Here is a 15186-nt window from a genome sequence, read left to right on the forward strand (position 1 = left end):
GAGAAGTGCAATCATTGCGAAAGTTAAACATGCAAAATATTTTTCAGTAATTCTTAATTGTACTCCTGACGCGAGTCATGAAGAACAAATGTCTCTAGTACTACGATGTGTTGATGATTCGATAGACACACCAAAAATAGAAGAATATTGGATTGAATTTTTGAAGGTGGATGATACATCAGGACTTGGATTGTCAACTGAATTGAAAAATGTGCTAACTATACTTGGGCTTGATATTGATGATATAAGAGGGCAAGGGTATGACAACGGTGCTAACATGAGTGGAAGACACAAAGGTGTACAAAAAAGAATACTTGAAATGAATCCTAGAGCTTTCTACACTCCATGTGGTTGTCATAGTCTTAATTTGACGATTGTGGATATGGTAGAATGTTGTCCTAAAGCTAAATCATTCTTTGGAGTAGTGCAACGCATCTACACATTGTTTTCTTCTTCTCCAAAGAGATGATTTTTTTTAAAGATATGGTACCCGGTCTGACTCTGAAGCCATTATCACAAACACGGTGGGAAAGTCATGTTGAGAGTGTAAAAGCTATAAAAGATCAAACTACACAAATAAGAGATGCTTTGCTTGAATTGGCTGAAAAAAGTGAAGATTCCAAAACAAAGAGTGAGGCTGAGACCTTAGCGATTTTTGATTTGGAGAATTTTGAGTTCTTACTTGAAATGGTTATTTGGTACAAATTGTTATATGCAATTAATAATGTCAGTAAGTTTCTTCAATCTGAAAGTATGGATATTGGCATTGCATTCAACCTCTTACAAGGACTTATTGTATTTCTTGATGAGTATAGAGAATGTGGATTTTCCAGTGCCATGGATGAAGCTAAGAAACTAGCAAATGACATGGGGTTTGAACCTAAATTTCAAAAAAAATGCATAACCCGAAGAAAGAAACAGTTTGATGAAAGTGGCAGTGACGATGTAACACTATCAAGTGAAGAATCTTTTAGAGTAGAATATTTTCTGTTTATAATTGATCAAGCTCGATCTTCCCTTCAACTCCGGTTTGAACAATTTAAACAATATGAAGAGACTTTTGGATTTTTGTTAAACTTAGAGAAGTTGAAGACTGAAGCCGATCCCTTAAATAGCTTAGAGAAGCATTGTGAGAAGCTTGAGAAATTTTTAAGTCATGATGGACGTTCAGATATTGATGGTTATGATTTATCTATAGAATTGATGACCCTAAAGTGTTATTTAACCACTGAAAGAACGACAATTGATGTACTACGTCATTTGGCGAAACTGGATGGTTTATTCCCAAATGCTTATATTGCTTATAAGATTTTGCTAGCAATACCAGTTACCGTTGCAGCAGCAGAAAGAAGTTTCTCAAAATTGAAGTTAATCAAGAATTATCTTAGATCAACTATGTCTCAGGACAGATTGAATGGATTGGCTATGTTGTCAATTGAGAAAGAAATAATTGAACAACTTGATTATACTGATTTGATAAATATTTTTGCATCTAAAACTGCTAGACGAGTATTGTTTAGGTAGTTTATATAAATATTTTATATAATTTTATTTAATATAATATAAATATTTGGAATATTATATTTGTTTAATGTCAATGCAAATTTTATTGTTATTTTGATTCTTTACAAAAAATTGGGAGGCGCTGCCCCCGAACTCCTACTATTAATAGGGGGCCCATTTTTTCCCTCTGCCTCAGACCCCATAAAACACAGGTACGGCTCTGGGCAGTTGGCCCAGATGGTATACCTATCGAGGCTTGGAAATGCTTGGGAGAGAAAGGTTTAGAATGGTTGACAAATAAGATGCCTAATGAGTGGAAGAAGAGTACTTTGGTGCCTCTATATAAGAATAAGGGTGATATACAAGATTGCACAAACTATCGTGGTATAAAACTCATGAGTCATACTATGAAACTTTGAGAGATGGTGATTGAGTCTAGGTTGAGGAAGATTGTCATGATATTGAAGAATCAATTTGGTTTTATGCCTGAAAGATCAACTATGGAAGCTATACATCTTCTTAGACAACTTATTGAGATAAATAGAGAGAGGAACAAAGATTTGCATATGGTTTTTATTGATTTGGAGAAGGCTTAAGATAGAGTACCTAGGAACGTTCTCTAGTGGACAATGATGAAGAAAGGTGTTTCTCTCAAGTACATTAGTATAATTAAAGATATGTATGAAGGAGTAGTAACCAATGTCCGCACTTGTGGAGGGGTGACAACCAATTTTCCTATAACGGTTGGGTTACATCAAGGATTTGCTTTAAGCCCTTTCCTATTTGCTATAGTGATGGATGAGCTTAAGAGATCAATTCAATAAAATGTGCCGTGGTGTATGTTGTTTGCTGATGATATTGTTTTGATTGATGAGTCTAGAGCTGGGGTTAATGCTAAGTTAGAATTATGGAGACAGACATTGGAAGCAAGAGGTTTTAAGTTGAGTAAGAGTAAGACAGAATACATGGAATGTCGATTTAGTAAGCAACGAAGTAGTGATGGGAGTGTAGTGAAGCTTGGTGAGCACGAAATACCGGTGGATGATTCTTTCAAATATTTGGGATCTATCATTCAAAAGTATGGTGAAATTGATGGAGATGTAAATCATAGGATAAAGGTTGGGTGAATGAAATGGAAGAGTGCAACTGGAGTGTTGTGCGATCGTAGAATGCCATTGTGGTTGAAGGGAAAGTTTTATAGGACGACTATTAGGCCCACTTTACTATATAGTACGAAATGTTGGGCTGCCAAGAGACATCATATTCAAAAAATGAGTGTAGCTGAGATGCGTATGCTGAGATGGATGTGTGGAAATACAATAAAAGATAAGATTCAGAACGAGGAGATACGTAAGAAGGTAGGCGTTGCACCCATTGAAAATAAGATGGGAGAGAATCGCTTATGGTGGTTTGAACATATTCGACGAAGGTCTAATGATGCTTCAGTTAGAAGGATGGAGAAATGGGAAAATATATTAGTTAAAAGAGGTCGGGGTAGGCCTAGGAAGACATGGATGGAGGTGATAAGAAAGGATATGAATGCTTTGAACCTCACCGAGGACATGGCATTGGATAGAAATGAATGGAGGAGAAGGATTGTTGTGGAAGACCCATAATGATTTTCTTTGTTGGTTCATATCGCCGACCCCAATTGTTTTGGGATGAAGGCGCAGTTGTTGTTGTTGTTGTTGTTGTACTCTCAAAAAAATTTGCCTCAGGGCTAACACCTCTGAACCCCCACCTTATGGGTAGGGAGCCCACCCCTACAACCGCCAACCAACTTACCACGAAGTTAGATCTGCAAAAATTTAGGATTTGTATCAAGGTAAGAAACAAGGTCCACACTCCAACAACAATGCCAATTGGATTAGGTGAGGGCTTAAATCCAGCTAGCATGACACAACTTCAAAGCATTTCAAGTTTGTCGTTCTCAAATGGGGTCATTTGGTTGGGTTGTTGGGTCATCCCCTAGTAGTAAGTGCCCATCAGGATCTAATGCTTAGCCTTATGAATCAACACAACAAGTGGGTTTGGCTTTTTGGCACAAGCCCATTGCCCATTGTGTAACACTCTAAAATTTTAACCGAAAAAAATACATAGATTTTTTTTATACGAGGTCTCATCTATGGCATTGCCTACATCGAATTGGGCTCTAAGGAGTTAGCTTGCTCCAACACCAACGTTTAATAGCTCCCTAGAATTGAATCCGAGAAAATACGTTCAACTGATAAAATCTTTTATTTCAAAATCTCATATACTTTAAAATTCATAGCGAAAACAATAATTTGAAAACAGTTAAACATTCTGGGCGAGTTACAGATATTTTAAAAAGCATCAACAAACTACAACTAATCTAAATCATTCATTTTTTAATAACCATGAATTTTATCAGATAAATAAACTTGAATTTCATATTCAGAAGCTGCTACATAGATACTTTCATTGTTTAATTTTTTATATCTAATTGGATCTTGGATGTTCTGCTCGGATCTTTGATGTCGTTTCCTTAAAATACTATTTGGATCTTTGATAATTGGATCCAGACAAATACCTAATAGTAGATTTTAATTTTTGGTTCAGATCCTTGATACACTACAACAAAGCAATAGATTAGCGACGACCACATTCCGTCGCTACCCATGTTAGCGACGGATTAGCGACAACGAGGCGACGGTATGCTTATGTCGTGAATATTTTGACGCTAACTGGCGACGGAATTATTCCGTCGCCAGGTCCGTCGCTAATTGCGACGGACTAACGAGCGTCATATTCCGTCACCAATCCGCCGGTACTAAACGGCGACCACGGCTTGGCGACGGATTTACTTCCGTCGCTATGCCGTCGCTAGATTTATATGAATAGTGACGGATGGTTCCGTCGCTAATCCGTCGCAAACACAAAAAAAAATTAAAAAAATTTTATTTGAAAATTAAATACCGAGAACTGTACAATTTATATTTCCTGTACAATTTATATTTCCTGTAAATAAAAAACAAACCACAAAAAAAATTTCATATAACAAGAATCTACAACAATTAATCGTTCCACCTTAAAATTAACAAGTTTAATTATTTACAATTCAACAATTACAATTAGGAAATATAAAAAAATAGAACTTCTTCAACACAGTTCTCTAATCATCGCCAAGATTTTGTGCGTCTTCTTGTTCATTGTCTTTATCTGTCCCTTCAGCTCCACTACGCTGATTATCGCTAGCAGCCTACACAAGAAAAGAACAGTCATTATTGATAAACAAAATATAATGAAATAAATTACACACTATATGTGATTCTATCATGTGCTCATGTGTGATCTAAGGCAATAAAAAAAATCTATATGTGATTCTATCATGCTCATATGTGCTCTAAGGCAGACAAAAAGTTATATATATATATATATATATATATATATATATATATATATATATATATATATATATATATATATATATATATATATGTGATTCTATCATGCTCATATGTGTGCTAAGGCAGTCAAAAAATTGAATATGTGATTATAGCATGTTCATATGTGTTCTAAGGCAACTAGAAAAACTCTATATGTGATTCTACCATGCTCAGATGTGCTTTAAGGCAGGCAAAAAACTATATATGTGATTCGATCATGCTCGTATGTGTGCTAAGGCAGTCAAAAAATTGAATATGTGATTATAGCATGCTCATATGTGCTCTAAGGCAGGCAAAGCAAAAAAAATTATATGTGATTCTATCATAAATTTATATGTGATTCTATCATAAATAGATTTTTTCGTCCAATTGTGATCCTTCCCAAATCCACGGAAGGGTGTAGGACTGCGGGCATCTGTTAATACATCTGGAAAGTATCGCAATCTTCTTAGAATCTCTATGCCGGACAATCTTGAGGATGAACCTTCCGTTTCAGTTGTGCCTGCTTTAAATGCATTCTTTTGACGTCAGAACGGATGATCGCTGGGTAGAAATCGACGATGGCACTCAAACCAGCAAGGCTTCCTTCCATGCCTCAATCTAAAAGCTTTGGAATCCTCCATGCAGTACAGACAAGCCAACCTCCCATGTGTGCTCCAACCAGATAACATACCATATGCAGGGAAGTCACTGATTGTCCATAAAACAACGGCCTTCATGTTGAAATTTTGTTTTTTGTGGGCATCATGCGTGGTAACACCGTCATCCCACAGTACTTTTAGTTTATCAATCAATGGCCTTAGATATACATCAAGATTTTGGCCAGGTGAGGTCGGACCAGAGATCAACAGAGACAAGAAAAGATTTGGATGTTTCATACACAAGCTTGGTGGAAGGTTGTATGGAGTTACAAATACTGGCCAACATGAGTATGGAGTTGATCTACCCCCAAATGGATTAAATCCATCTGTACATAGACCGAGTCTAACATTTCGTACTTCCATTGCAAAGTTCTGATGAGTACGATCAAAGTGCTTCCAAGCTTCAGCGTCAATAGGATGCGTGATCTTGTTTTCATCGTGTCGAACTTTATTTGCATGCCATCTCATGTGTTTAGCTGTCCTTGAAGACATATACAATTGCTGCAATCTAGGAGTGATAGGAAAGTAGCGGAGCGACTTATATGAAACTTTCTTTGATCTCGTGCTACCATTGCCTATTGTCTTTGGCTTGAACCGAGGATGCCCACATGACGGACATGATATGTTGTTTTCCTGCTCCTTGAAATACAACATGCAGTGATTTGGACAAGCATCAATCTTTTTATAACCCATACCTAGAGCGTTGACCATAACTTTCGCACGATAGAAATTTTGTGGCAATTTCTCATCTTTGGGCAACATACTCTTCACAATCATGCACAAACGGTCAAAACATGATTGCCTCAAATTATACTCGGACTTCAAATTCATTAGTTGAAGAACTGCAGACAAGATAGTGTGACTCTCACAACCGTTCCAAAGTGGCTCATCAGCATCTCTAAGTAAATCATAAAATCTACTAGCTGCATCGTTTGGTGATTCTTCATCTACGACAGTTCTTACATCACTAGAACTCATAGCAGAACCCAGTTCTGTTCCTGCGGCATCAAATATCAAATTCGTATATGGATTATCGTGCACCACATTCACCTGTGCATCAAAATCGTTTCTAAATTCTTCTCCATGAAACGTCCATTTCTGATAATCACTCACAAAACCCTTCCTGTATAGGTGATGTCTAACGCCATGAGGTTCTACAAATCGATTATTCTTACAAATCTTGCAGGGACACCTAATCCGACCTGTGGGATCTACTGTACTGACACTTGCCGTTGCAAATTCAATAAAACTGTCAACACCATCCATATATTCATGCGATAACTTATTGTCCACTATCCTACGGTACATCCATTCACGGTTTGCAGTCATTTTGTCGTATGATGTTACAAATAGTATCCTAACCAGTTAAAAGAGAACCATCAGAATGCTATGATGAAGAAAATATCAAATTTATCATGCAATATATGATGTCATACAATCACAAGAATTATGATGCATGCATTGATAACTTAATATTTTCATGTGCAAACTATTCATGACACGATACATTCATTTGAAGCATGCTTTCAGTATACAATTTCACATGGAAGACATAATCAAATTGAAAGTAACTACATGTAAGCATGGATACAATCACATCAAACATTGCAATACATCGAAATAATTCATATCAAACAAATGTCAAATATGTACCTGCAGCAAACACACTTCAATATCCCACTAACTACTACCATGCCTAGCATGGACTCCGTACTCAAAAAATAAGAACACTTCCATATTCATACATTAAAATCATGCTCAGCATGATCTCCGAACTCCAACAAAGCAGTCCTAGATATCAACAACTAAGTGAGTGTGTGAACAATAAAGTGTTACATTCAATAAATTAAATAACATGTGATGCGCTTGCATCACTTACTCACCACGGGTATTTACCCGATTTGCATTGTTTTTGTCACTTACCACGGGTGGCGGGGCACAAGCGAGTTCCGTTGAGAAATCTGCACAAAAAAAATGATGTTTTAAAATGAAGTCACCATGAAAAAAAAACCCTTTCAAACTTAGGACAATAGGATCCTGCCAACTCATCCTTGGGCGGATATGGATCCACGAATATCATAATTGTAGGAATTGTGACTAAATTTGCTAGAAAAGTTATAAATTGGGGTCTACCCCACCAGTATTTTAGTATATGAAGTATGAGATCTAGACATAACTACACTATTGAATTATCTGCACTAGACCTAATACCTCTAGCCTAGCTAAGCCAACTTAGCCTAGCATAGGAACCAAATCTCCTATCTCATCCACCTCTGGTGCTCACACCTAACTATAGTACTGCTCGAGTTTCACCACGCTGGTTACTTCTAGGTTCTATCCATTAACAACACATCACTGCTCATGACTTGAACCAGTTATAAGTCATTCGGATGACCTCCCCATTGTAATGGAGAAAAAAACCTTTACAAAGAACCGATGAATACTAGGGATGGCAGAAATTGCCATGAGGAAGGTAAAAAGCTTGTTTCAAACAACTTTTTTTATGCTTATAAAACCTTATAATGACACTTCTCAAAAATGAAAAATTTGTTTTTCTAAATGTGAAATCAAACTTTCTTGATGCTGAAAATGCACTTAACATTAGAACTTTACTTTTTTTAATTATATTTTTATTATCAGACCTAATGGGCAGCGCCGTTTGGAAAATGAGGTGTGGAGGGGCCCCGCTGAGCATTCAACAGGGCTCAGCTTTTGTGGAAGATGAGTTGAGGTGGCTCTGGCGATTGGAGGCACATGTAGGTGACTCCGATGAGGCTCTGACAGACATGGGAGAGGCTCAGGAGGCTGCAGATGGAGAGGTGTGAGGGTTGAACTCGAGCGCAACGAAGGAGAGGGTGAAATGGGAAAGGGCTTTTCCTTGCCGGGGTCGACCCCCTGACGGGGTCGAGCGCCTGCTGGGGTCGACCCCCTACCAAGGTCGAGCGCCTGCCGGGGTCGACCCTCGACAGGGGTCGACCCCCTGCCGGACATGACAAGGGGTTGACCCTCTGCCGGGGTTGACCCCCGGCCGGACATGGCAGAGGGTCGACCCCCGGCTAGACACGGCAGGGGGTCGACCCCCTACCAGGGTCGACCGCTTGGCGGAGTCGACCCCCTGCCAGAAAACGCAGAGGGTCGACCCCCAATCCATTTAACGGTGGGGCCCGGAAATACCTGTGATTGCTCCGGGCGGCGGCGGCGGAAGGTTGACGGAGATCGACTTCCGGTGAACGGTGGGGGCCGGTAGAGAGGTCGACGGGATGGATAGGGCGGCCGAAGGAAGAGGGTGGCAGGAAGGAGAGGGCGGCAGGCGGGAGCAGCGAAAGAAGAAAGGAAAAAGAGGGCTGGGATTAGGAGTAATGCGACATTTCGCGATGGCTTAGCGACGGATTAATTCCGTCGCTAAGCCATCGTAATTCAAAAAACAAAAAAGGCGACATAAAATATTCCGTCGCCTAGGTCATCGCTATTTTGCGACGGAATTTTAGCCGTCACAATTCCGTCGCGAACTGCCGTATTTTTTGCGACAAAATATTCTCTCGCACAATCCGTCGCTAAGTAGCGACGGATTTTGCGAGGGAATATAATCTGTCGCTAGTTTCATAAAATTCTCCAATTATAGTGACAGATTCATTTCTCTCGTTAACCCGTCGCTAAGTAGCGACGATATAACGCCATCGCTAAATTCTGTCGCTAATCAACTATTTTTTTGTAGTGATATTGGAATCTCGATATCATGGTTAGATTTGATAATGGATCCAAAACTTATTATGTGGATCTGCGAATTTATAATCAGATCTTAAAGGAGAAAACTTTATATAAGATCCATAATAGTTTATTTTGGAGCCATATTCATCTACTGAAGGTTTGGATCCAAATTATATCATTTGGATCCATAGTTTCAATCGTGTAATAAAGAGAAAAGTTTCAGATTCAGGATCCATAAAGGGTCCATATTTATGTATAATATCATAAAAATAAAATAAAATAATAATAAACATAACTTATATATATATACCCAAGTTAATAAATGGATCCACAGTTGGATCCGTCTGGATCCAACATGCGGATCCATTTTTCGGGCAAGTTGTGGATCCACACCATAGGTGAGTCACGGATCCAACTCATGGTTGGATCTCGGGTCTCAGACCTGGACCCAAGCCCCGCCCCGCATACATAAGGAAAAAAATATAACGTAATATAAGGCAACTCGATACGGGTTGCCCGATAAAACGAAGGTGGTTAGGGTTTAGAGTGAACCCTAACCCTCGTAAGGGGGAAATCACAAAGGGGCAAAGGAGGGGGGATGCACAGCCGCCGCAGGTGAGGGTAACGACCCTCCCTTTTCGGGCAACCTTCTACAAAGGCCCTCCCGTTTCTCTCTTCCTCCCACTCTCCTCTCTTCCTCACGCTCGGTCTCTCCCTATTTTCCTCTCGGCCCGAGCTCGGCAGTGGCGACACTGGCACCGGAAGACCTCCACCCTCTCTATTTCGCTCTCACTCGTTACCTTCCTTCTCTCTCGGTTGCATGGCTTGAGGAAGAACGCCCAACGACAAAGGAACTTGACAATGGAGCTACCGAAGCCCAGGGACCTCTCCTCTCGCGGCGACAACCACCATCACGCCAAAAGAGGTAGGATTCTGTAATTTTTTTTGGGGTATCGAGTGTGCCAGGTGTGTGCGTGTGGGAAACCAAAAGAAATCCACAATTTGGGGGTTTTGTCAACCCTAAACCTAAAACTCCAAATCTACGATTTGGGGGTTTCAGATTTTCCTTATGAGGGGTGTTTTTGTTTTTGTTGGATTTCTGGAAAAGGGGAAGGGTTTTGATTTTTGCTATGGTTTCGACTGCCATGAAAAAAAAAAACAAAAAGAAAAAGAAAGGTTGCCTTCGTATAATTCCTATGTTAATTAAAGGTTTGAGATGCCGATCATAGTTCAAGATGCTAAGGTTCATTTCATGCTTTGTATGCTTACCCAACGGTTAGCCCATCTAGCCAATCTACACGTGTTTCATCCAGTTTTTTTTATTTTTAATTAATTGATTAGTTAATGTTTCTGATAAGAGAAACACCTTTCATGTTTAAATAATGTGCCATACATTTTTCGTGTACCATGCTGTTATATTGGTTTTTAATTGCCTGGTTGTTGTGTGGTGCTCGAATGCTATTTCATTGTTCAGGCAAGACAAGGATGCTTGTATACTATGGACACTTGGATCCATGTCAATGCTTTTGCACATTGGCATTGCATGTTTGCTGTAGTGCGGATATACTTTCTCATGAGTATGCAAATGATTATTGGATTAGGGCTGGTAAATGAGCGTAACTAACCAAACACAGGTTATTCAACTTCAAGACCTTTGCAGTTTGATATTGTTTAGACATTCTATTTGTAGTGGGAAATATGTGATGCTACACATTTGAGAAACATTGGGTTTTAGGCCTTATTGATAGAATGATGGGTGTATGTATAAATTGCTTATATCTGGAAGCCATGTTCATAAACATTACCTAGAAATCATCTGCCAACATCAACTATTAACTAATTTTGATTCTAATGACAAATGAAAATGGTTGGGGTATTGTTGGTGATAACTTAAGGACCACTAAGTATAATTCACAAGTATGACACAGGGGGTGGGGGCTGTATGCTCTTGTTAAATGACATGATTATGGTTTCCTTTCCTTTTTGTTTGATGTTTGAGTATAAGGTTGGATCATGCAGTCATTGGCAATAAATGAGTTATGTTTTTCACTTGTATCATGCCTACTCTAGCTGTTGTGTTATGATTGAGATAAGTTGTTGTGTCATAGGAAGTTTGTTAAGGGTTCTGACAAAAGCCCAACACACACACACGATTGGATATATATATATATATATATATATATATATATATATATATATATATATATATATATATATATATATATATATATATATATAGTTGCTACAACACGGGTTGGGACATCTTGCCAACGAGCAATATGAGTTGATTAACTGATACAGATTCTTGGGGCTATTAACTTGGGTACAAGTTTCTTTAGGAAAAAAAATATGCATATATCATTTGCATTGTGTGCTGCCCGTTGTAGATTCCAGATTCTTACTTGCTTATGATTAACATGGTTTGCGTGATCGATATTCAAAGGCAATGTTAACTACATGGGTATTTTGTGAATATGTACCAATATGAAATGTTGGGACCTGTTGCAGTTGCACAAGGGGGCATATGTTTAAGGAAAACCATGGATGTAAACTTTCGTGTGACATAAGAACGATGGACTTAATCTCATGAATGGAGTTCTTCTCATGTTTTAGTTTGATTTTAGCATGTTGGATATGAATGCATGCCTGTTATCATGTTATTGCAAAGTTTGTTTTGGGAAGTGCATACATGATATGAATGTGTGCAACCCTGAAAACTCAATTTCTAGATCCGGGTTATGTTCATGTGTGTGGATGTTAACACATGTTATGAATGAAAAGTTTCATGTGCCTACATTTATGGGACACGATTATTTATCGTGCATTTATGGATTGTTTTCAAGTGCATGTGCATACATGAAATCAATGTGTGTTTAGCATATACAATCATGCATAAATGTTGTCATGTACTTATGAATTTTGAATGAATGCATGTGTGTTAAGTGATTACATGAAAGCACTTGCACATGGATGGTGAACACATGCATATGATTGTGGTAGCTCATACACATTGTTAAATTGGTATGAATGAATGTGCATTTGGAATCATGTTGGTATCATTGCATAAATTGCATATTATTATGATTTTTGCATATGATGCAACGATGATCTAAATGAATCATCGTTGGGCTTGGAAAGCCTTGGGCTTTGGGTTGCGCTTTCTTCAATTGTTTAAATGCATTGCAAAAACCACATTTTAACTTTATTGCACTGTTCTATGTGTTTCTACGGGCGGGAGTCCCGTGATAGTTCTCGCAGGGGTGGATGCGAGCCTTTACCCTTACTTTTGCATATGGTGTTACAAAACTTAAAGAATTGACTTTTAAATAAAACGATAATAATTAAGAACAGTGTAATATACTTTCTGAGATCTCCCATCTGGAGAATGGGGATCTTAGAGTTCCGGTCTTGGGGAGACTGTGAGGATACAAAAACTCCGTGTGCTGTAATTTTGTCCCCTGAACCCGATATTGAGGTTCCTTCTCCTGACCACGATTTTAGGGAGAGTCCGCCACTTTACCTGGGGGTGGTGTGTTGGTCACAACTGTGAGTTTGTTTGGTACCAAGGAAGTGACACTTGTTGGCGTGGGGTGTCCCTTGTGTCTCCGACATTAGATATGGAGGTCTAATATTCCGAAGGTGATTCGGTCGAGGGCTAAGTTGAAACCCAGTAATAAAATACAAATTATGTGTTAAGCTACCCTGAGAACCTACTTGACCTCGGGGTTTGTACCCGTTTGGTGTATCCACGGGCAACAATAATTAAAAAGAGGAACTTAAATTGTATGCATTTAATAGGGCATGCATATGAAAAGGGAAACTTAAATGAAAGATAACAAAAGAATTCATGCATTACACATAAGTCATGCATTAAAACACACATATGTTATATGTTTCCTTAATTGTTATAGGTTTGGTGGATGCATGATGTTTAACTTTCAATGTATTTTAAATGTCTTGTTGCACTAAAATTGTGCATCATGGTATGATTTAATGTTTCTTTATGCATAATGGATGTACCTTGTGGTATGAATGCGTACCTAAATTATGAATTGTCATAATTGCATTTATCTGAATAATTGTGTGGATTCTAATTGTGGTTGTGGGATATATAAATACTGCTATTAATGTTACCTGTCAGTTAACTTCAGATAAATTATTGACTGTCGTAGCATAGATCTTTACTTATCCTTGTATGTGCTGAAAAATCATACATGACACCCATATCACATACTGGATTCATGATATACCACATTAAAAGTTACAGATTTCCTACTTAGTCAGTTGTAGTCTAATTCCTATAAATTTTCAGGTGAGAAATTGGAGTTAGGAGCGGCTGCGGGATGAGGCTTCGATCGGAATTTTGGATTTACTGTTCCAAGAATAGTGTGAGGACTCTGATCTTAATTTTCATTGATATTAAAATAAAAAGAATGTTTTGGTCTTACTCCACCTGTAATGTTCAGGAATGGTTAGCCCTATGGTATGATTGGTTTCCGCTATATTGAAAAAAAAAATCCTCAAAATTTGGGTTAAGATTTTGGGGCGTTACAATTATGGTATCAGAGCATTGGAACACTAAATCAAAAATCACAGTTGTGCCATACCCTGCAAGCGCTCTGTAAGTATAATTTATTTTGTTTTGTTATTGGTCGTGTTACTGGTACTTTTTATTATAATGCTCATATTAGCATATAGGTGAATTCACGCCTACATAGTTTCATATTGTAGATGATTGCATTATAGATGATTATCAGAAGGAATCTATTATAATGGCATAGTATGATTGATGTGTGTATCATGAATATTCAACTAAATCTCTTAGTAGACATGTGCGTGTGTTTCACGTCGAAATCATCGAATGTGATATGATGTCGGAATTATCAAAGCACATGAAATGATGAAATGATCTAAATGCCTTAGATGCATATATGATTTGAATCCGATGTGCATAACTCGAACTACATAGAAGTTACGTACCTTGAGGTTTAGTTGATTTTTGATATATTCAAGATCACATTATGTAGAACTCATGTTTTGGTTACACATGCTTCGAGGTTAAATTTGGAAATATAATGTTTCTGGTGGCAATGGTATGATGCATAGGATAATATACTTCTGTATGATAGGATTGAAATGCCACGTGAATTAAATTTTGAAAGCATATGATATATGCTTAAGTTCAATAGTGAACTATGATTCATGGAACCTTATTGGCGAAATGTGTAATTTTATGACTTATGTGCCATTTGAAGTGATGATGCCTATTGGTGATATATATGTTCATGCCAATATTGGTGGCTATCGACCTTGAAAATGGTCATTTGTATGTATCACTATTTTGGCACCTATTCTGGATTTTTTCTGCAAAGGATTATTTTTGAAGGTGTGTATGACCAAGATCAGGTGATCTGGCTAAAGGGGTGGATCTCTGTGAGGAAGTGCACTGTCCAAGACCGGGTAGCCGCAAAGATGGTGAATTCCTGTGAGGAGGTGTATTGTCCAAGACCAGGTATACCCTCTAGAGCGGTAATTCCGTATGAGGTTCTACATTTTCTAGATCAGGTGATCCGACACAGATCTTGTTAATCTTTAATTAATAAAGAGTTATGGTAAATTGTGAGGATTTGCCAAGATTGATGGAGATAGCTTGTCAGGAATCAATAGATTTGGCCTATAGTTGTACTAGAAACTGATCGTTATTGATTCTAAATCTCGATATAATGACATGTTTGCGTCTTTTGTGGATAGAAGGGTCACTCTATGAGAGATTCTAGACCTTGATTTGAGGTTATGTTTGGGTCTTCTGTGAAAAGATGGGGTCATTTTAAGAAATAAGAATAAGTGGAGGTTATTCAGGACAAAGAGTCTGTTAGAAATAACGAAGACAACAAACAACGACGTGATTATGATAAAATAAAGGAAAC

General features: G+C 38.1%; 1 protein-coding gene across 1 annotated transcript; it reads left to right on the top strand.

Moving 5' to 3' along the window:
- The first annotated feature begins 483 nt into the window (after window positions 1-483).
- Window positions 484-1524, top strand: LOC149822225 (uncharacterized). The gene has a single exon (XM_089980238.1). The coding sequence runs from the start codon at window positions 484-486 to the stop codon at window positions 1522-1524; it is 1041 nt and encodes a 346-aa protein (XP_089836364.1).
- The last annotated feature ends 13662 nt before the right edge of the window (window positions 1525-15186 follow it).

This window comes from Nuphar pumila, chromosome 11 (assembly GCF_984573655.1).
Source record: "Nuphar pumila chromosome 11, dmNupPumi1.hap1.1, whole genome shotgun sequence".
NCBI lineage: Eukaryota > Viridiplantae > Streptophyta > Magnoliopsida > Nymphaeales > Nymphaeaceae > Nuphar > Nuphar pumila.